The sequence below is a fragment of the Cyprinus carpio genome, chromosome B7, assembly GCF_018340385.1.
Source record: "Cyprinus carpio isolate SPL01 chromosome B7, ASM1834038v1, whole genome shotgun sequence".
In the NCBI taxonomy this organism is placed as follows: Eukaryota; Metazoa; Chordata; class Actinopteri; order Cypriniformes; family Cyprinidae; genus Cyprinus; species Cyprinus carpio.
The window spans coordinates 31,996,178-32,020,972 of NC_056603.1; the positions used below are offsets into that span (position 1 = coordinate 31,996,178).

At 36.0% G+C, this 24,795-nt stretch overlaps 1 protein-coding gene across 1 annotated transcript in view; it reads left to right on the forward strand.

Annotated features, from left to right (window-relative positions):
* LOC109112177 (pyruvate carboxylase, mitochondrial-like) overlaps window positions 1-24,795 on the forward strand; it is a 171,981-nt gene that overhangs the window by 57,238 nt on the left and 89,948 nt on the right. The window contains exon 10 of the mRNA XM_042728344.1: window positions 24,132-24,314. Within this exon, the coding sequence (XP_042584278.1) occupies window positions 24,132-24,314 (183 nt within the window). The remainder of the gene's footprint in view (window positions 1-24,131; window positions 24,315-24,795) is intronic.

The window sequence follows — 24,795 nt, forward strand, 5'->3', positions numbered from 1 at the left end:
TTCTGTGTCAGCTGGGTCACACAGATACGCTTTCTACATTTATTTACACTTTAATTTGAATGAAAACAGCGTATCCACGTGGTGCAGCTGACACATAACAGCGTACACTGTTTGCTTCCAGCGGATACTCTCCAAAATGGTGCTATGCTGATGTAGAGGAGAGAAATTGTTGAATAAAGTTGTTATTTTTGTTTTCTTTGCGTACAAAAAGTATTCCATTAGCTTTATAAAATTACGGTTGAACCACTGATGGCAGATGGATTATTCTGACGATGCTTTTCAAACTGTTCTGGACCTTGACACTGTTATTTATTTGGCAGTCTATGGGACAGCCACAAGCCTCCCGGTTCTCATCCAAAATATCTTAAATTGTGTTCTAAAGACGAACTGAGCTTTTATGGGTTTGGAACGACATGGGGGTAAGTGATTATTGACTAAATTTTCATTATGGGGTGTTTTAAACATTTAAAATCTTATCATAAAATTTTTATAATATTGAATTACTCAAGTAAAACATGTTACCTTTGAAAAAATTCAAGTGTGCAAAAGATGCCTGCTCCCGAGATGCCAGTTGAGGTATGAATTCGCAACACTCTGACCCTCAAATAGTCAAAAGCCACTGGGTGCACCTGAAATGAATAAATATAAACAATAATGTAACCTACAATGCAGTATTTCAATATAAAATGTAATCTAAATTACAAGTTTATCAAATGATTTAAAGAATTAATACATGACCTAATATAATCAGCTTCAGAGTCTTGAAGCATCAAACATTTCTCCACATCAGCTGCTATTCTTTGCACCTACAAGAAATAAAGAAAATTAACTTGTGATTTCTTTAAATGCATTTACATAAACGAGACCAAAATGTACACCCAAAAAGGCATATATTTTAAAATAAAGAAACTTACATTTTATCAATAAATTAAAATATAATAATACATTGTAGAACTGTACCACCAATCAAATTAAATAATTTACAATGCAAAATTACAACTGTGTTATGACTAATGTTTTACATACATTTTTGAAAATACAATTAAGAAATGTTGGAAAAATGCAATGATACTTTTTAAACGTGAAACTAAACAGCCATTAGGTGGCAGCAAATAACTTAATGAGTGAGTCAATTGAGTCATTCATTGTACCAATACGTTCAAAATGCTGAATCATTCAGTAAAAACACCACTGAGTTTTGATTTGAGGATGAGCAAAATAGGTTTGCTTTGATGTTTGTTTGGAACTATTTTCGTTGGTGAAACAGAACAACAGTCAATATTGTGTCTAAAAAGTAAGTAATTGTGATACTCAGCAAAACAGCTCACTTGTTATGCTACTAAACAATATCATATGTTATAAATAAACTCAACAGTTGAACATTTACCTCATGTATCTTCCATGAGTTTATGTGTGCCATTAAGCTTGTTTTGATGTTAAATATAACGTTAATATGATCAGAATCAATCTCGCGTTTCAGTGCTGTTCCGTTTCAGTGCTTCCTTAGTAAAGATGTCTTTTACTTAAAATTGCTTAGACGAGCTTTAATGTCGAATACAACTACAGAATATACACAATTTCTCATTAACGTGTAGTTTAATTATAGTAAGGTGTCACATCGTGGGGAAGTCGTGGCCTAACGGTTAGAGTGTTGGACTTGCAATCCAAGGGTTGTGACTTCGAGTCTCAGGCCCGCAGGAATTGTAGGTGGGGGGAGTAAATGTACAGCGCTTTCTCCACCTTCATTACCACGACTGAGGTGCCCTTGAGCAAAGCACCGAACCCCCAACTGCTCCCAGGGCGCCGCAGCATAAATGGCTGCCCACTGCTCCGGGTGTGAGTTCACGGTGTGTGTGTGTTCACTGCTGTGTGCGCACTTTGGATGGGTTAAAAGCAGAGCACAAATTCTGAGTATGGGTCACCATACTTGGCTGTATGTCACGTCACTTTCACGTCAATATGGGACAGTTGAAATTTCACATATTTTGCTGTTCGTCAGTTATTTCGACAGACAGTAGTTACTATGACAATGGTTTGCATTGGGCTTTACGTTAAAAGTTAGGTAAACACTACATTAAATGTTCTCAATAAGAAAATGTAACTGCCAAAATGAGAAAAAATCCAGAATTTGCCCTAACTATGCTATGATAGCAATTTCCAGTTTACTGCACATAAGTTCCCAAGGCCACTTGTCTAAATGTCATGATAGGAGGCTATTGTGACATGATATCGCTTATACATTAACTTAAATAAATATAAAAGGATATATTTCTTAAGTAAAATTAAGTGAACTTACCAGGAATTATGAATAAAGTCTCTAATCTTCAGTCGTTCTGGCACTGCTCCAGTCGGCTGGATTTCAGATTTGAATGATCCACGCAATCCCATAATGCCACACTACAGTAAATTAGTGTAAAAAGCAGGAGCTACAGTGACAACACCTGCTTCTTGTAAATGAATTACAGTTGATATGGAAATATACTGTTAACAACTGTAAAACCTTATTTGACCAATAATGCATTGCGAATTACAGCTACATCTTGTAAAATGTTTAAACAGCAATATTCTGTAAAATTTTGCTGTAGAAACTACAGCAATTTTTTACAGTGTGAGTAATTACAGGTGTAGCAATGCACACACACACATACACATCCAGAACTCCCTCTTTATGGCCTACTGGTGTATATGGATTAGACATCCCTGCTTTATTTTAAGAATCTAAAATAAAAGAAAAAAATATTTTGTATAAATCTCTCTTTTTCTCAATAGAATATTATGTTATATATGCTATATTACTGTATATGTTATATTATGTTATAAAATTTCACAGCAGAGATGAAAGAGGATTTTTGAAATTTTTTTTTTTATGTATTTATTTTTTTCCCTGTTTGGGAAATTTCTCACTTTTAGTGACATTAATACGCCATTTTTTTTTTTTTTTTTTTTTTTTTTTTGCTTATACTGTGTCTTCTTTCTATTTTCCATTAAAAATATCTAAATTTTGTTAAAACAAAATAAATATTCTGTAAAATAAAATAAAAGATGTAACTTGCTACTGTTACATTACGGATTTATTTATACGTTCTCTAACTACCTTTATTTGGATAGCATCGGTGATATTGTTATAGAAAAAGTGTTACAAACCAAATATTAGGCAATTATCCATCATACTTTTCATTCATTTTTATTAGTGACCCAGTTGTAGTGGTATTCTGTCTTTTTCCTATATATATATATATATATATATATATATATATATATATATATATATATATATATATATATATATATATATATATATATATATATATAGACCCCACTTGTTTTAGGCTTGCGTCTCAATGAATTTTAAGTGAAAAATAAATAAATACATAAATACATACATAATTAAATAAATAAAAAGTAATCAATGGAGCAAGATATTGACTGAAAAAAATCTGAAAAGCTGTCATAAATGGGTGAATTGATCTTGTTTTAAGGATGTTTTTCCAGTGAAAACAAGAATGATTATGAAAATGATTTGGCGGTGCATTCAGTCGATAATGTAAACTGTTTGGCACAGCAGCAGAATATCTTACTTTGTATTTACATTGTGATTTTGGCCTTCTTGAGCAAGCAGATTTAAATCTGCAGAGAGCAGTAACTTGTATATTTGTGTTTGCATCTACCAGTTATCCCAAAGGGTGTATGTGAACACAGTGATATGACATTTATCAGTCTCATCAGTGATTGCTGTGTGCAAATATCACAAACTTCCCTTAGGAATGAATTTCCTGATAAAAATGAAGAGGCCTGACATGAACTGTGGTGAAGAAGGGCTACAGAAAAGCAAACCTGATGTAACAGCAACATGTTGACCTGACATGCTCTGCTGAATGATGCACTCTTGTCAAATATGTCTTTTAACTCTGAAATAATAATTCAAAGCACATGCTGACCTCCTCATTTTAGATTATTGCAGCTCTGAGGCTCGATTCACATGGGCTCATCTTATTTATATAAAAGGTACCAGCACTGATGTCTGTCTGCCTGGTTTTTGTATTGTGCTATAACATGAAGCCTCTTAATTGAATGCATTATGACTGAAACTGCAAAAACAATGTCTTTGGGAAAACAATAATAGAGTACGAGAGAGAGAGAGAGAGAGAGAGAGAGAGAGAGAGAGATGGAGCTGTCTGATACGGTTTGTCTAGAGTGTTACATAAAAGGTCAGATTGGTGTTTCCATAGCGATGGCGATGGGTGATTGACAGGTGTTTTAGTGGAAGCATAGCAATGATAACATAACCTCTAACCCTGTAAAGGTCTGTTTGTTATGAATGGGAGCTTTGTGTGTGTGTGCAGGTGGTGTGTTCTTTCTATTTTCTCTCATTTAGTCTCTGTTTTTGAAGGTTACTCTCTCTCTTTCTGTTTTAATTATTGAGTAAAAGAGTTATTTGTGTACTCATGTGGAGAAATACACTGAGTGGCACGCTGAATGAATATGTCTTAACTGTCTGTACTTTTCAGTTGTGGACTGAGGAAACATTCAATTAAACAGTGAACTCAAATACATTAAGTGGCTGTCACATAACACATAAAATGCTAAATAATTAGCAGCGTGCTAATGTAACTAATGTTGTGTGTGATGCTGTCATTTGCACAGTTATTATACAGCATCAACCAATATACTTTTTATATATGGTAGCCCTTGAAACATCAACATAATAGAAACTGATCTAAATCCCAACATATAAGAACATTAAACACTAACAAGACACTTACTTTCTTTTCTTGCTCAAAGATGCGTAAAATAACATTAATTTAAACCCCATCCAGTTCCATGCAAAGCAGTAGTCGTAATAGATTGCATGCAGTGAAAGTAAGTTATGGTGAAACACGGAAGAATTGTGTTGCATGAGGGTCATTAACTAAATTGAGCAAGAAGTAAAACTAATTTTAAAAGTGCATGTACCCACTTCTTAATCTCTGTCTGGTTTAAGAAAATTCATTGCTAAATTATAAGACCACAAATGAAAATGCTGCTATTTTTAATTTGTCAAGTATATCCCTAGAAATATTTCAGATTCTAATAATTTTGTTCATATTAATAGTATTGTTCAAAAGGGTATTATTTGGTCAGCTTATTATTTCAGTTGTTTGCAATGGAAGCACTGCAAATGTAAATAAAAAATGAGGAGGCGCTGTGTGTCTATTGTAAACTGATGTCTGTGCTCATTTTTTTCTGGCCACCAAGAGCTGAAAAAATATTCTACTTTGAGTAAAATGCAGCATTCATCCAACCATCAAATTCTACTAATAAAAGTATATACATCTGTACCATGGCATCCCCTACCACGATTGATATAAAACAATAATCCTCAGAGAAACATTTAGTTCACTATGGGTCTAGCATATTACATCTGCAGATATTCTGTACTTTTTCTAAGTACTGTGACTGTACTGTGCCTCAGTCAGTCTTTGAATTGATTAAAACTGACAGTAAAGAATTTTACACTGAAGTAGACTTTTTGTGTAACCAGTTTATTGTTGGTTTATTGTATAGTTTGGACACCAAACTTTAAAGGGTAGTGTATATGTTTGCTTTTTTTTAAAGAATATTCATATTACATGCAAGTAATAAATTAATGCAAAGTGATTGCTTTAAATGTAATTTTTAGAAACTATTTCTACATCACTCCTACACCATTTTTTTTTCTTTTTGCCTCATTTATTCTTTCCCATTATTTTACATCTCTCTTTAATCTTTATCTTTGTAATATTCATCCAAGTTCTCTCTCTCTCATTTTCAAACATACACACAAGCACACACACTGTCCCAGTTGCTGATGTGTTTTCACACATTCTCAGTTTCAATTGCGATTTTTTTGTTCATTTCTTTCTCCTTTTTTGTTTTTTTTTTCCAGCCACAGTGTAGTTTGTCACTTTTCTTGTCTCTATAGACTCCATCACTACATCTCTCCTCACCACCTCTCTTTGCTCCTCTGTTCCATATATTTGCCTGAATCTGTTTCGCTGTATAGGCTCTGTCTAAACATATTTGTTACGTCTCATGAGGGATATTGTTTTCCTTCCATCCCTTTCTAATAACCTGTTTTTTCCCTAGATTATCCTTCCTCTCTATTTCTCCCTCACTAGCATGCCATATCCCTTGTCCTCTTATGCTCTACTCGTCCTTCTTTTCGCCTACTTACTGTCATTCCTTGTTTTATTTTATTTATTTATTTTTTCTTGGTAGCACTGGTGTTTTCCAGCAATACAGTCTAATTCAGGCTAACATGTTTAGAAAGGCCTTTTCTCGCTGACTTAGCACTGTTTCAAAGTCACAGAGTTGAGAATCTGTATGTGAGTGTTTTATACTGTATGCTCAAGGGTTGTCTTTTTTTTTCTTTAACCCTCTTTAATATGTAATATTACACTCAGTTCCAGATAGATGTCCTACTATTTTTTTTCAGTGCAAAATACATCTTTTTGTTACTACTACCCACCTCTCTAATTTTTTTTTCTGTAACATAAAAAAGTGATCTTGAGTACTGTTCTCGTCCCTCCATTTCCAGTGTAAAAAGTGAACCAGCGATAAGTTAATGATTTTTACATATTTTACATGATGGACTGAACATTCATCCAGGGAGTTTCCCTGCCTGTGGCTTAAGATGTTGAGTTAGGCTCCAGCTCTCGCGACCTTAGTTAGCACAATTTGGTTTAGAGAATGAATGGATGGATGACTTCTTAAAAGTTTTATTTAAAGATACAGTTCACACCTTTGGATTTTTTAAATTATTTTTAAAATTTTAAAAATTAAAACAAAATTGAAGAATTAAAAAAAAAGAAGACCTTACAGAACTGGGCTAATCCCACTTATAAATGGCGCAGGGAAATACAATTTGATTTCAATGCCCAGTTTTCATAAACAATGCAAACAAATTTAACAATTTTCAGAACAACATCAAGTTCATAACAGAGAATGAAGAACAAAATCAAAAATGTTTGGTCTTAAATGAATGAAATACAATTTAGAATTACAGAATTACAGTAAATAATACTTCATAATCATAAGAAAGGGTGAACCATCAACTCAATTTGCCCCAGGACTTTTGGCTCAAATTACCCCACTTCCACTATTTAAGCAATCTTGTATCATCCAGCAGTTTAGGGATAACATCATGCAATATAATGTGGTTGCAAACCACAATTTCCATTTATCTTTAGTGTTGATGGCCCAAATATTTAGTTAGTACAAAGTTTATTACTTAGTATAAATTTAATTTAAAAAAAAAAATACATTTGCATATATGTTGCCTTTATCGACCTGGTGAAGGCATTTTCATAGACAAGACACTTTTCAAGATTTTTAAGCTTTTTATATACACACATGGACTAATTGGAAATTAAGGCACAGGCCAGGATAATCAGGTCAACAGAATGAAATCACACTGACAACAGAAAACCACAAGATACTATCCAGTTAAAGCTCACAAACAAAGATAAACTTCAGAACTCTCTCACTCTGATTAATTTACGTGTATGTGCATGTTACATTCTTCAGTTTTTGTAATTGTTACCTTTTAAAAGGGCACAAACCCTTTTTAAAATTGCTTGTTCTCTTCTTTTTCTTCAGTTGGCCCACTAATTGCCATTTTTTCCAGAAGCTTGGTACCAGGCTCTTGCCCTTTTAGTGACAGAGTACAGCTGAAGTGGCAGCATCCTAAACGAGAGAGGGATGGAGGGAGGGGGGGACTGTGGTTATCAGCACCAACAGATGGGTAGTCCCTGCATTCATTGTAAGGAGACAGAGACCCCTTTCAGAAACAGGAGACAGGGGCAGTCACAAGGGAGTTGGCAGGGCCAAGAAAAGAAGGAAAGAGAGTTATGAGCACTTCAGTCTCATATCAGTATGCCGGTGCATGGGTGTGTTGCACTGTGAAAGTGAGAATGCGTAATCCTTTTTTGTTAAGAATGCATTATAATTTATTTGTACAGTATGTGGCCTTATTTGTTCTCATTCCACATTTCTAGACTTGTATGTGTGTGAGAAAATGATGAGTTTAATCTTTTACATGTGTGTGTGTGTGTTGGCTTCTGCATAGTCCCGTGTATCCAGGCAGCTGTCAGTAGGCATAAAGTCAGGTCCACATTGCATCTAAATCTGGCCAAGAACCGCCCACTCAGACAGGAAGAAACCAACAACAGTTTGTTTTGTTTTACATATTGCTTAGGATTTATTTGAAATAGATTATACTGTCCCACAATGAAAGATCAAGGATGTGATGTTATCCATATTTAGGCAAATTTATGTTTTTTTTTTCAACCTGAGAAGTATGATGTTTTTTTATTTTGTTTTACAGAACATGTGGGAGTGGTTCAAGTTTTCCTTCTTTTTTGTGCTTAGACAATTATATGCCTGAATAACCATGTTGTTAATTTGTTTTATGCAAAAGTATTTATCATTGTTGGTTTATCATACTAATGCAACTAATGTGTTATCTAGTAGCTTCCATGGTTTCATTTCCAGACGAACTGATAGAACAATCTGTTTGCTATTTACATTGTGCAGACTCATCCAGTCAGATAGAGCTAAAGTACGCTCCAGTTTCATGTGCTAAATACATTGTGTCGTGAGAATAAACTTCAAGGTTAAGTGTGATATTGAAGCTAATTTATAATGCATTTGTGAAGCTGCTCAATGGACTTTTTTTCGACAAGGACAAGGTGCTTCCCATATGTATGTCTGTCATGTGCACATCAAGTCTCCCATGTCTAGTAACCTAGCAACAACTTGACACTTGTCTCTGAGCAAAAACAAGTGACAGTCAAAAAAAAAAAAAAAAAAAAAAAAAAAAGAAAAAAAACCCGTGATGGGTATTAACATCTCCATGCAGAACCTTTCTCGGCACAGCTGCCTCTGTGGAGTGCACTGCGGACAGCTGGGACATCTGCTTCTCTCTTATCTCATCAGAGTGAATGGAATGGACCGTGAGAATGCAGAGAGTGATAGCATCATGGACTGGATTTACTGTGTGCTCCTGGTTTCTGTATGTAATAGAAAGAAATGAAGACATCAAACAGTCAATGCAGGTAGAGAAGGCAGAGAGATGAGATTGAGAGACAGACAGGAGAGGTGGCCCAAAGGACATTTTGTGAATGCATAGAGAGGCTGACAGATGAAAAACGGCTCTCCATCATTCTGCTCTCTGTTATTAATCATTGTGTTTGCTCAGAAATGGCACGCCAGTCTCGATACACCACTTGCTGTTTGGTTAATGCTTGTTGCCATAGTGTCTGGTTAATCACACTTAGCAGCACAGCACAATATTGTTAATCACCAGTGAACAGGCATGCGAGTGTGCGGGTCACTGCTCAGGCCACTCTCATTTCTGAAACTGAGAGAAGGCTCTTTCTAATGTCCTGCTTTCAACCCAGGCTCATTGTAAATATGGGGCTGTGACGACATTTCTGCAGAATGAAATTATGCTGCTTCTTGCAACACTTCAAAGTGAAATGTCCAGTGAGTAATACTAAAAGCGTGTTCAGTTTTATCTGAAACGGATGCACGTGAATTTGGCAATGTTATATGACGTTGGTTGTTGTATATATCTTGGCAGTTCAGAAATTAAATGTCTGGTAAATGGCGCTGAAATGTTCATAATCTATTATGTTTGAAAATATGTACACGTACTGTACCAACTAAACAACAGTAACCCATAGTGTTAACAGAAGCAAATTTCAGGTAAAACACAGTTGCTGAAGCAACCATTTCATTTGGGCTTGCTATTATAAGTCTTTTTTTATCATAACTTGTGTTTCATGGGACCCACATCACAAGTGCAGTGCTATACCAGGTGAGCTACTGAGCAAGTTTACTACTGTAAGCCATCAAAATGTATTTGTAATTTACAAATCATGCATGGTAAAAGAGCTTTGAGGTGAAAATAGATAATAACCATGCAAATAAAAGTTATTTGGCATTTTATGGCCAAATGTCAGTGTTAATTTTAGCTGGAAACTGCATTGAATTCTATTTATAGGTACACATTTGTTTTTGCTTAATTGTATGTGGTTATTTCTGTATACTGTAGATTTTTATTGTCTGGCTGCTAATGCATCCCAGTCTCCCACATGGGATTGATAATTCAATCAGTGAGTCAGTCAGTGAGTCAGTCTGTCTGACTCACTGTCCATTTGTCCATTTGTCTGTCTAGCCGTCTAGCTAAAAACATTCCCGTAGTTCAATCAGCATGACACTCACAACAGCAAGGTCATGGGTTTGATACCTAGAGAATACATAAACCGATAAAATGTATACATTAAAGGCAGTGAAAGTTGCTTTTGGATAAATGCTATCTATCTAAAGTGTTTAGATATTCAAAAATATATTGGAACTGCAATTTCTACACAATGACTTGAATGCACTTCTATGAAAATCTTCTATGAGGAGCTGACCTCGTATGACTTGGCAAAATATTTTATTTATGCATTAAAATCTAAGTTATGTGTAAAGGAGATACTTAACTTTTTATATTCAAACCAAGAATAAATAATGAAACAAGCTTGGCAAACACTAGTCACAGACATGGAGATTGCTCCCTAAAAAAAGACTGATTTACAAACATGGAACATGCAGTGGGATTTATTGCTTGAACCAGTTATATCCAATCATAACCAATCACAGCGTGATGAAGGGATTGCCTCCCTTCAATTTTCAATTACCCCCTAACAATCCCACTGCATGCTTTAGTGGTCTATTAAAACTCAATGGGCTCAGAGCAGGCAAGAGAGACGTGGCCCCCCGCTGTAACTTTTCCTACTGGTCTTGCTGTTGGAAAGTGCTAACTTGTTTTATTTTGAACTATGAATTATATTCTCTTCCGATTTTTGTGATACAGAAAGGTTCTTCAGATTATAAAAAGCTAAGAAAGAGATGGTTCTTTAGAGAACCTTTGACTGAATGGTTCTTCTATTGCATCGCTGTAAAGAACCTTTTAAGCACCTTTATTTTTAAGAGTGTTGGTGGTACCAGGACCATAGCCACAATAGATAATAACCAGATACAGTATGGCCCAATTTTTCCCCAATGTGACTCTTTGGTTGTTGAACCCCGACTTCTAATTTTCAAATTTCGACTTCTTCTGTAAGTACTGTAAACCTGATTTTTGCCCCCTTCCTTTGCTAACTGATAAATGTGTAGACAATATTTCCTTTGTGAAACAACAGTATGGCACAGATTCTGTTTATTGAGCTCAACTTATATTGAACATTCCCCCACAGCTCCAGTACACAGACGCTTTTCTAAAGAAAACCAAGATGAACATTTGTGACTCTACAGGTTCTCTAATGACATCAGTCTGCAAAACCTTTTTACTTCTCATTGTAGCTTTGAGTGAGAAGAAGGACATATACACAAGTTGTGCTGCATTCTGTCTCTGTGTTCTGTACAGAGTTGTGTTGTACTGCCTCTGCAGTGTTCACGTTGATGTTTGAAAAATGCAGAGACAAAAGCTTATGTTAGGGGGAAAAACAATTTAGAAAGTAAGTAAAGGAAGAATGGGCAGAGATTAGAAGGTATGAACAATGAGAGTGTGTGTGAGGGTGATGGTTGATGAAAGAGAATTTTGTGTATCTGTGTGAGAGTTTTGTCACATTTTGTGAGTGTTTTTGTAGAGAATATAAAGTACAGACAGCAGGTGAGGAGAAGAGACAAGCCAAATGCCCAGAGTAAAACCTTCTGAAATGAAAGAGAGAAAGCTTGGAACAACAACACAGAAAGTTAAAGTCATTCAGTCAGCTTTAAAGCTTCATCATACTCTGAGGGGAGACAGAAAATTTACAGTAAATGGGGGGGGGGGGGGGGTGTACATGCTCTTGACTTGAAGTCTTAAAAACTGGAAAAGTCTTATTTCGTGCTATATAGATGAGGCTTTAACATATCCATACATTTAATTTTGAAAACAAATATAAAACAGCAGGAATGCATTTTTAAATTTAATTTTAAATAATACATTTTAAAAGCATAAAATTTGATCACAGTATGTTCAGATACGTACATTTAAGCCACTTACTAAATTCGGGCAGTTTGTATATTTCCTGGGACTCCCAACAGTAAAGCTACAGGGAAACTGCAGTAGGTATACAGCAAAAATACTAATATTGGAACACTTACCCAAAATTAAAAATGTTTCATTATCTACTCACCCTTAGGCTTCTCCTTTTCTGTTTAACCCATTCTCTGTTTTGTCTTTTGAAGTCTAACAATTGCTTTGTGTAAGGAGCAGACTTTATTAGTTTTTATTAACCTTTTGTGTCACCACTAGTGGTTATTTTATATGAAAACTGCAGGAATTGATATGTGCTGCAGCAAAATTTTGTAAAAACTTTTAAAAACATGCTTTTACCAAGAAAACAGGCAGCACAATCTTGAATGAATAAAAAGGACAAGGTCTGTGACAAAGATGTGCAACAAAAAAAGTGCAGATTGGAAGTTTAGAACCACAACAGTATCCTGATAAGCACAATTAAATGAAAGAAAAAGGGAGACATACTGTACTGTAACTGAAAAAACTGAGAAGAGTGAGAGAGATAGCAGCACAGTAGTGAAAGCTTTTATATGTGACCTGCATTGATGTTGTTCAGTACAGTAAAGAGTCAGTGTTGCAGTTCTAGTTGCAGTTAAGCATTATGTGTAGCTCAAAGTTAACCACTAACAGACAGTGATTTTTATATTATTCGTATGATATGTCATTCCAGTGATCTTTGGCTATCTAAATTTTCTTACATTGGATTTGAGGTATACATTTTGAGTTGGAAAATGAAACCATGATCTTAGCATTCATAGCCCCATGATGTATTCAAATACATGTTTTATGTTATTTTTCTTTGTGCTATATGTACTTATTAATTTCAAATGGCCCTTCTATGACACTGTCTGTGTTATTTTCCATGTGTAAATCCAATCTGCGCAGTACTTTGAAGCCCTGCATTAAGCCATTTAAAAAATGCCTTATGGAAGAAATTGCTGAGTCGTGGTGTTGAACATAATTAGAGCAAAAGGAGCAGGACAAGAATGAATGATGAAGGAGTGCATGAGGAAACGAGACAGAAAAGACAGAAAGAAAAGCAATGATGAGGTCATGCAGGGTATGCGGTGCGTCTCGCTCGGCGAGTGATCAGTCCATGAGGTTGGATCAAAGGTTTCTCTCCTCGTTAAAAAAGCCCCGGCTGACAAAGGCACGTTAATTATTCATTGGAATCAAAAGCGGTGTCCATGAATGCCACTGATTTGCTTGCTGTGTTAAAATGCAGAGTCCAATTTATTATAGTCATGACGCACATATTAGAAAAACACCAACACAGACTCTTGCAATTAAGTAGGCCTGTACACAGTACACAATAGAGCACTTGAGTGTAGTTATAGGCCAAAGGGCCTAGTGTGAGTTACAGCTTAATCTTCTCTACATGGGGTGATTAACTGTGTTTGGTGGCTTGGGAAATGTAGGGGATAAGGGAGGACGAGAGAGAAAAGAGAGAGAGGATGGCCTGACTGGAGATCTTGTGAAACTACATACAGTGTTTTTTAATCACTGTGATTGTGTTGATAGTCGTAGTGGCCCTTCCTGGATGCTCTACCATTGGTGGGCTGTGAATCTGTAGCTTTTGAAAAGCTGTTTAAACGTTTGAGATGCCAAACAAATCGCAATACAGTAAGGGGTAGGAGTTTATATGAATGTATGTCTGAGGGGTAATTACTGTCTTTAGAAAAGTTTAGATGGATTTTTTTTTTCTTTTCATTTTGCCTCTGTATAATGCATATTAATGTTCATACTGTAAGTGCAGCAGAGAGTGAATCTGCATCTCATTCAGCTTGTCTGATGTTTCTGTTTCATGCAGATATTTTTTATGTATAGTTTCACAAAACTGAAGTCAGACCATTATGTTTTTGCTTCAAATTTCGAAATTATACAATCTAATTTAGATTAAAAACTGCTAATGTTGCATGTATGCAGCATCTTTGTTTGGATCATGATTAAAATGCAGTGGTTGTGTCTAATTTTAAATGGAAAGAGCACAGACGAAGCCTTAGTTTGTATATATGAAAAGCTTTCTTTTATGTGTGTTATTTGTTTGATTTGGGGTTTGTTTTAAAATTTAAATTTAGTTTTGTTATTTACATTTACATTATATTTTACATTTTGTTGTGGGGAAGTCGTGGCCTAGTGGTTAGAGAGTTTGACTCCTAACCCTAAGGTTGTGGGTTTGAGTCTCGGGCCGGCAATACCACGACTGGGGTGCCCTTGAGCAAGGCACTGAACCCCCAACTGCTCACCGGTCGCCGCAGCATGCGCAAATGGCTGCCCACTGCTCTGGGTGTGTGTTTTGTTTGTGTTTTGTTTTTGGATGTTTTGGATGGGTTGAATGCATTGTTGGTATGGGTCACCATACTTGGCTGTATGTCACGTCACGTTATTTAGCAGACGCTTTTATCCAAATTGACTTACATTTGAGGGCAACAAAAGCAATCAAAACCAACATGTTTGAATGTCATTTGTTAAAATAATATCTTGAATTTTACATGAAAACATACAGCTTTTACTGTCACAGCCATCGCTGTTGTCCCCTATCCCTGTATGGCAACATCCACATAGCAGTAGAATAAAGATATCAGTTCAGTATTTGAGACCTTAATATGGTTGTGTTCCATATTACTTGAGTGAGAACCAAATTCTATAAATGAACACCACTCAAATGGAATTTTGTCATTTCAAATGTGATATGACTTTGTATTTAAAAATAAAATAAAATTGCATTGCCGTCTTCAGTATTACTTTAGTCAGTGTTGCTATGGTTACAGGAGATAGTCACTTAAGACGCTATTGTAAGCTGCCGTGTGAACAGGACATTTTGAAACTCGTACCTGTAAGTAAATGCAGTTGTCAATCCCAAATGCTGACAGGGTGAACATAGCCTATGAGAGCAGAGATAAATCATATAATGAAATCAATCACTCTTCCCTGCACTTGACTCACGGGAACTCCTCTATCTGCACTCACATTGGTTGTGGCCACAAATTCTCAAGCGTCTCATCGCTGAGCGCGGCCACATCCCAGTCACTGTCACTCATGTTTGCTGGAAATTGCCAACTCTCATGGAAAATGAAAGACTTCCGGTCGCTTTGTCGCTGCAAATCCCTGTCTGTGTGGATGTCCCATAATAGAGTCTTTTGAAAGTAGGTAGGAAGGTGGAAGAGGAGAGGGAGAGAAGGGAAATGATGGCAAAGATGAGGTGAAAAGGATAATACGAAGGATTTAGGAGGATAAAAAATGTACCTGAAGAGGCTGGGGAGAAAAGGTTGAAAGTTGAAAATGGAGCAGGAGGGCAAGAGCGAGCTATCAGTAGTAGAGAGATGTAATGAATGTCTAAAAAGAAGAGAGAGACCCTTGACTTCATCCCTCTCTTCGTCTCTCGCTCTGTCATGTATTTTTAACTGCTTGGGGGCATTTGTAGCAGTGGTTCAACTTGTCAAGCCTGTAAAGTACTTAAACTTTGACTGCATAGAATGGAAGAGACAGAGGAGGAACAGGAGAAAAGAGAGAAGCAACGGGATGGAGAGAAGAGGAGGTTATGGTAATAGAGATGCTCACATGGAGTGAGAGATAAAGGAAGGCTGGGGTGGGAGAGGAGGATGGAGGGAGTAGCGGAGGTGTAGTGACCTAGTTTAGAAACAGAGGGATGGTGTGTTTAATGGGAAAAAACGGAGCGAGGCAGGGAGGGGTGTAATGGCAGGCTGCCATGTTGGATTGTCTGGTTTCCGTGGAGACGGAGCATAAGAAGAGCACACTCGTCCGAAGAGATGCACGCACACTCGTCCTCGGCTTACTCATACGCTCACACCTCGACTTACCATCCCGTTCTCTCGCTCGCTCTCAATCCAATGTGTTCAGGAACGCCAAATCAGCATGAATCTTAAAATCACATGATTCCAGATACCACAGTCATTTAGTGCTTAGCAGTCACGTTTAGTGATATAAAGCAGGCTTTGGTTGTTTCTCATTTACATACGTAATAATCTAGGGAGATGAATAAACAAGATAAGTGGACAGTGCTTTTTTGTGTTCTTTTGTTGCTGTTTTCAGAAAGCTATGGATCTTGCTCAAAATAAATTATTATTTCACAATTCTGCATTTTTAACAGCTGAAAATTTCAGAATGCAAATTTGTGGCTCAGATAGGACATGTTGCCTTAAAACAGCAGTGTGGACATCCATGTATTGAATGTACTGTAATCATATTTACAGGGATGCATTTCAATTCGCTCATTTTGAATTGCCAATAAACATCACCTTTTTTTTCTAAATGTCGCATTTGTGTTAACACCCTGGCTATGCAGTGGACTGTACTTGTGGAGATGATGGTTACAAATGTTGTGGGCCTGTATACATTCAAGTATGTACAGTAGTTGTTGGTGGGTGTGGGGGGGGTGATCTAGTAAGTGTTCAGTTTGTATCACCAATTGCGAATATGAACACTAAATCTTTTATTCAAGATCTCGGAGACACCACCTGTACTTCCAATGTAGTGTAACACTTTTGGAAACTTAAAGTCAATCTTTAAGTGTAACATATTATTGAAAAATAATTAAAGAAATGTAAGGTAGGGGTTGGTTGGAGGCAGATCTGAATGAGAGCTTGCAGTTGGTTGTAAGAATGGAGGGAAGTTTTAGCAAACTATACATTTCTGGGGTGCGATATAATTTTTGTACTCCAATTTGGTCCTATGTCAAAAGAAAATCCATGATAGTTTCACTGACTTTCTAGAAGAGGGGAAAAAAACATGATTTTTTTGAGGTCAGAAGAGAGAAAGATGTCAAATTTGTTTTCACTACCTCAGCTGTTGTAATAGAAACACTCAAACAGCATCTTTAACTAGTTTTCTGTCATTTAAAGGATGTATAACACCAATTATAGTGTTATAAATGTACATTAAATATGCATTATGGTGTTATAAATTTACACGTTTTTAAATTAAAACATAAAATACTTTGCTAGATTTTCCATTAGCTGTGGAAACGCATCATCAAATCTGTGAACAGGGTCCATTGGAGAAGTCTGGCACTCCAGAGACACCAAAGAGAGCTAAGAGGGTAAATTAATGACATTTAAATAAATGGCCCTGCTTTATAATAAGTGGCCTTAACTACTATGCACTTTACATTTAAATTAATCATTTAGTACATACATGTGTTTATACTTATATTAAAAAAAAACACCTACACCTAATTACATCTGTAATTAATTTCTTTAATTGCATTTAGAATTATACTGTTGACCCGCCCCATACACCTTAACCCATATCACCAAACCTAAATGCCTTATGGAAGAAATTGTGTGTGTGTGAACTCGCTGAAGCTTGAGCGAGTTCACACACACACACACACACATGGTCTCATGCCCATGCTTGCAGATATCATACATATGATTGCAGAATTAGCTCCTGCAGGCTGAGAGGCTTCAGACATGCATGATTAGATCCCTGAGGTGCCCATCTGCACGACCATGTAAATTACACCGCCTATTTTACAATTGCCTCCAAAGTGTGCATGTGCAGGTTTGCATCATAATTTTGTCATATCTCTTCTGCATTCAACTTTTTCACCTGTCTGTGCAAGCTCGAGAGCAACTTCGATGTAATGTATCTGTTTAACCGTACTCGTTTCCATCTTGAATGTAGATGGAACGCCTGAGAGAGATTACCGTATTGATGATGCAATTGAAGATCAAGGCAATTTTCCCCTCTGTTCAAGAACCACTTACAAGTAGCATTTTCTGGCAAACACAGCATGTATTACATGGTATTTGAACCAATACAACAAATAGAGCAGTAATGCCTCTCTAATTATTCTCTTTCTAGCTTTCACCTTTTCTTTCCTTCTCATTTCCTTATTGTTACAGTATGTTGGAATAATCCGTGATGGCGGTCTTTCACGGTCCCCAGTGGTGCACAGTATATTCTGAAGGAAAGAGAGAGCAGGAGTGCTTAAGTGAATCATTAGCCAGCACCATTAGAGTCAGTTGAGAGCCTCTTTTTTATGTATGTGACCCTAATTGAAGGAGCAAAAGGGAGTATATGTAATATTTTTTCAAAGATCCTGCCTCCCTCCATTAGCACCATTTTCTACTATTAGCTCGTCAACACACAAGCAGTTAAATGCCAGATGTAATTGTGATCTATTATTTTTGTTGTTGTTGTTGTTGTTTGTGTTTTTTTTTTTATCTTCACGAAGTTTCATTATTTTTAGAGGTTCATGCAGTGGTGATGTTGGACCCCTGATGTGTTTGTTCTGATGTTCGTCTTCATTATTTTTCTGCTTTAAAACAGTTTGGGCCTCAGAGACCATAAGTCAAAGCCTCCAAACTTGACCATCGCAACTCACACATCCTTCCGATTTTAGACAATGCTATTTAAAGCAAATGTTTTGCTCTGGAATTGCGCTACAAAAAATGTCCCTTTTCAGCAAAGTCAGTTCACTCAGCGGCTGTATTTGCAATGGCTCAGCTGTTTCCTCTACTTAAATGAGTAACTACCAAGGTCTCAAAAACCACTTGCCAAACTCTGTTTAAATAACATATTTAAAATCGGTAATAAAATCTGACATTAACTTTCAAAGTTGTTTCTTATAACCAAATAGCATTTAAAAAGTATGTATTTCAAGTTGGTCTTGCCAATGCGCATGTGAGTACACGTCTCAGATTTTAAACAAACAATGGTTTAAAAGGAGGGATTTAGTCTGCCATATTGCGTAAGTATTATGAGTGAACATTGTTATATACTGTATATAAACTCTTTGCCTAGAATTATTATTTTTATTTTATTTTTATTATTATTATTTTTTTAAATTCAGGGTTCCCTTAATCAAATGATCGTATGGATTTAATAATGTGCTTTGAAATTCTTTGAAATCTCTTTTGTGTTTCCAGTTAAAAAGAAAGTCATTAGAATTAGGAAATTTTATAAGGGTTGTTGGTTGTTGTGGTGCTAGTATACAGAGCAAGAGCAGAGAAAAAATGGCAGAAAAGAAGAGAGAGGTGACGTTTTTAAATAATAACAATTTTGGTGTATGAGAGTCTACAAGAGGAGGTATAACCATATTTTGTAGGAATAGAATTTAATGAACTACTGAATGAACATTTGTTCATATCTCAAGTAAACATATGGGCTAGAATACCTAGAATGTTCTGAGCTAAATATAGCAGTAACAATATTTTCCATGTCTTCATTTTCCCCTCTTTTTATATATATATATATTTTTTCTGGTTAGTGTTAAGGTTAACTCCTTTTGTCTGATTTGTCTGACTCCTGTCAAACAGTACAATTTCAGAAGAATTGGAGGATGCACATGGACACAATCTGAGGACACATTTCATCAATTTCCAGGGATAGAGACCACTATAGTTTAAAAAAAATAAAATCCACCAAACTTTATAACTGTGATAAAGGAAATTGGCATTTAACCCCACAGCACCTGTATTCACAACACCCACAGTATCTATTTTCCACAATGGTTATTGTGGTAATATTGTCCCCTTTTCCATTCTGCTTGGGTCCCGGTGATTACTGCTTACGGCTACATTTTATAATTGGAGTTCCTTGAACAGTCTTTTCAATTAGTGTGTATGTATGTAGGCAAAACTGTGTCAGTATCGTGCTCTGGTGAACTTGCAGGTAGTGCAAAGGGAGAGAGTTTACCTGCCAACACATTGAAAGAGAAATCACAGCTAATTAGACATTTAACATTTCAACCAAGTGTATCTACTGGGGTTAGAAAGAAAATCAAGACTGATATTCAGAAACCAGATTTTTATATTTGAGTGGTGCTTGTCCATGCGAAACGTGTATAATGGCGATTCAGCGTCTTACTATGCATTGGCTATGCAATGTTCCTGAGGGTTACTAGGTATTTACTTACTACCCAAAAATAGTGAAAGAGCCTTTGACTCCAAATATGAGCAGTACTAATATGTGCCTTAGCAACCACAACAAATCCCATTTAAACCTTTGCTGGATAGTCTTGTAGTCAATGTCAAGGATCTTAAATTGCACATGACCTCAATTACCCTTATACCCTCAAAGGGATTCTAAAGTACATATATGATAGTGGGCATGAAACTTGTCAGTTGTGTATTTGTATTAATCAGTGTGATCAATGGTGTTTTTTAAAGAGCTCTGAAATTAAATGGTTTTTGAAATGTGCTTTCAGGCAAATGTGTGTGTTTATTGGTGTTTTGTGAAGATGTAATTGGCATTTAAACCAGTAGAAGACAGTTAGAAATTAGATTTGGCATCCTCTGAGGACAAAGAGAGGAGAAAAGTTTCAACAGAAAATGAATGACAGGAAATTTTAATGATGTGGAGGATTGTGCGGGTAGAGGGGTGGAAGGAGAGCAAAGAAAGAGAGAGGTGAAACCTGCTGGGTCGCTGTAATGTAATAATGAATGTAACAGGATCCATACAACTCATATGAAAGTACGATTCTCTATAATGGTCAGTTTCCCTGCTCTCGCTGAGCTGCTTTTGATTATGAAGGAAGCAGCTCTTGAGAAGTTGGATCCTGTGGATTTCAGACATCACTAATTGGCTTAAGGGCATCTGGGTACCTGGATCTTGGCTGATCAATACAGTCTAATCATTAAGCCTTGATGATACCCCAATTAATTTGTGATTGGAGATAGACCCCCGCTTGTCTGCTCTCATTTATTGATTTAAATTTTTGCTTTTGTTTTCTACACAAAGAACAAAGAAATGTTGTTAGTGTTAGGCTGTGAATGTGCATCTGTGCTAAGAGTAGACCTAGGCTGTCAGTCGATTATAATATATAATCATAATTAATATTATTTCATCTCCTTTGTAGTTATCATATCAGTGCATTCATCCTTTTTAAAAGCTGGGTTTGGCAGTTTGTTTGGAAAAAACTTGCATTATACATACATAAAGACCAGACAGGTATTGAAAGGTATCAAATTTGTTTTATCTATGTACAGTAAACCCAACTTGCTGTTTTTTTAGCGTAACATGCAATGACAAAACAGAGTTTTACTATAAATTATGTATGTTTACATGCACTCATTTTTTGTCAATCCGAATAAATCCAATCTGGATTCAGATTCTGAAAGTTCTGTTTATATGAACCTTAAACTTTGCAATCCAATTCACCTTTTCATTTACATGTGAATTTATGTATTTTAAACAAAGCCATCTCGCTCTAGTAAAAAATAAGCATCACAGTACTGCACATGCACACAAGGTAGGCTATTTTTTAATCTTATTAGAAAGGTAGTTACATTCAAGTGCTTACGTGTTTATTTTTTCTTATTGAATAAATTACTTCAGGTGTGAAGCTATTTTGTTCTCATATTCAGTGTTGGCATAGTTGGCTTTGTAGAGCTGTGCTATTTTCTGACAGTTTTCACATCAAGGCGAGGTGTCTCCTGGAGGGCTACCTTCCTGCAGAGTTTAGTGCCAACCCTAATTAAACACACCTGAACCAGCTAATCAAGACCTTCAGCGTTTCTAGGAACTTCTTGGCAGGTGTGTTGGAGCTAAACAGGACAGCACAGTGGCCCTCTAGGAACAGGATTGGACACGCCTGCATTAACGTTTCCAAGAATAATGCTGTTTCATGCTTGTTGATTTTTGTTGATAAGGATGTTAAAGGTCCCATTTTAATTTGATTGTTTAATTTTCTTAATTTGAAATTACAAAATCTCTGAAAAATCCTGGGTATGTCCTCATTTAAAAGAGAACAAAGCAGTATAACAATTGATTTTTGTAAACATTCTTGTATTTAGAAAAAATAATAATAATCTGTTAGGGGTTGGTTGTAGTACAATGTCACCATTTAGACAGCTTAATAAATAAGTTTGTTGAAATAATAACACTTGCGCTCATACTTTTCCAGAGGATCTTACCAGTGTTACCAAAATTACACAGAACAGAGAGAAATAGTTCTAATGTTGTTAAAACTAATTAACACTGTTAAACGGTTTCTTAATCACTGGTGTTAATGTATTGTGTTCATTTTGACAGACCTACATCAGACAAAATTTAATCCTTAGATAAATTATAACTTATTCTAAAAATTATTTAAAATCAACATAATTTTTAATTACTTTTGAACTATAGGTTCCAGTGACAATATACTGAAACAAACAGCAAACGAAAAATACAATTCAGACATGTCTGAGCACCAGTCAGCATTACATTAAAGTAAAAGCAGTCTTTTAATAACCATTCCTGCACCCTGTGACATTTTTTTCTTTATTTATTCACAAATGTTTGTCTGATAAGAGTTCTTTATATGAGGAGAGAATGACCTCAGCAAGAACCGGCATATTTGGTTATGTAATGCGATTATTTTGTACTAATATGTGCCACAGCAGGCTGATTGCAGCATAAATAATGCAGCATGCAGAGACTCACAACGCTCTACAGCACACGGCACTGCACTGAAGAACATACCCATGAAATGAAAAATGAAAACATTAAAGCTTTATTAAAGTGTTGCTTTAATTGTAGCTGAAGCGGTTTATGTCTGTGTGTGTGGTTAGGCTTTAGAGCTATTGTGACCAGTAGGGTCCTGAGAGAGTGATTTGGTTGGCTCAGTCTTTGCCGTTTCTTCAGAGTGGCTGCACGAGCTCTGATAACAACACAGCAATTTCACGATTCACGACTCAATGACGACAACGATGACGTGCATTTCATGTTTATTCTGATGCTTTCACGTCCCCTAATGCTCACAAATTTGTGATTTTATAACAGTAAAACCCTTTGTCATGTAATATTGATGTTGTATTGTATCATGTTTATGGACATACTGTGATAAATAAATAGACCCCCTTTTATTTATTTTTTAAATAATATACTCTTATATTAAACACTCTTTCTGGTTGTTACATGTAGAACACATCTATTTATTTGACAAATATGAAATCTAATCTACTTGCAATAAAGAAAGCAAACACTGTATAAGCAACACATACAGGAAGCATAAAATGTCCAACTTGACTGCTCCATTTTTGCCACCTTCCCCGACTGTTGTAAGTCTTGTTGATCAGTAAGACAAAGCACAGCCAAAGTCAAACACAGCTAATAGATACAGTAACCGATGTGTCATATACTGGAGGAAAACAAATCCCACTTATAACCAGGGCTGCTTGTTTATTACAATTACATGGAGGTGAAAGAAGAGAAATCTCTGACTGTTTTGGGTATTTTTAGAAATAAAACATTACTTTATAAACTGCAAATATTACAGACATTTTTGCTTAATTTGAAGCATTTTACCAACCAATTAAAATGTGTGTGGGTGTGTGTGTGTGTATATATATATATATATCTATATATATATATATATATATATATATATATACACACCACACACACACACACATATATATATGTATATATATATATATATATATATATATAAACATGCACACACACACATACACACAACAGTAGAGACTTCTTTTTGAAATAAATGCTGTTCTTTTAAATGTTCTACTCATCAAAGAATCCTAAATTCCACAAAATTATTAAGAAGCAAAACTATTTTCAACTTTAATAAGAAATGTTTCTTTAGAACCAAAACAGCATATCAAAAATGATTTCTGAAGGATCATGTTACAAGGATTGGAGTAATGGCAGTTGAAAATTCATCTTTGCCATCACAGGAATTGATTACATTTTAATTTTTTTTAATTAGAAAAACGTTTTTTAATTGTATGATATTTCACAGTACTGCTGTTTTACAGCCTTGGTGCACAACGAGACATTCAAAAACACTTAAAATCCTACTGACATCAAACTTTTGAATGGTAGATATGACGCATTTCCAATAATCATATCTATTAAATAAATTGAATCTGATCATCATGATGTTGGTCATCAAAAATTTACATAAGCTAATGTTTCTTATCGATTAAATTAACACTAGATGCAAAACACAGCACCTCGTGAAACTAAAATATTCCCTGTACCCTGTGTGTCAGCACTGTAACTGTATTGTTACACTTACATCCATCCTCATTCTAGTAGTATTTCTCCTGATTTAAACCTTTATCTCTATTTCTTTCCCATCATTCAACAGGTGTTTCGCAGTGGAGAGGGTATGGGCATTCGTCTGGATAGCGCGTCTGCGTTTCAGGGGGCCATCATCTCCCCTCACTATGACTCGCTGCTGGTTAAAGTCATAGCCAGTGGCAAAGACCTCCCCACCGCTGCAACCAAAATGCACAGAGCGCTCACTGAGTTCAGAGTTCGTGGTGTTAAGGTAGGTGTAAAACCGATCCTTTAGGAATTGGCTGCTTTAATGGCACCTCAGAGCATCACATACAAGGCTGGTTGGTTATCACCTGTTTTAATGCTGTAAAAACAAAGGTTAATTGTGTCTGAATGACAATGTGGACGTATAGCTTTCTCCAGGAACTGTAGACCTCCTTGGTCATCTTTAAGGCCATACACTGAAATGTTGGAAGGGAGTTTTCACGCAAACGTTTTATCTTTTGTGTTGAATTTAGTGATTTATGTTTACCTGTGTCAACTGAGAACACATTTAGGCTTTGAAGCTCCCTGACTTCTAAAAATGTCTACTTCTTTTGTATCAGACGAGCCCTTTGACAGTGTCGCTGCTTCAAAAATCCACAGAAGCTCAAGGGATCAGAGGTTCCTAAGACATAAAGGCACCTTTTTATAAAGATCTGAGACTGTAGCAACCAACAGTAGTCGAGCACATACCGATATTACAGGGAGAA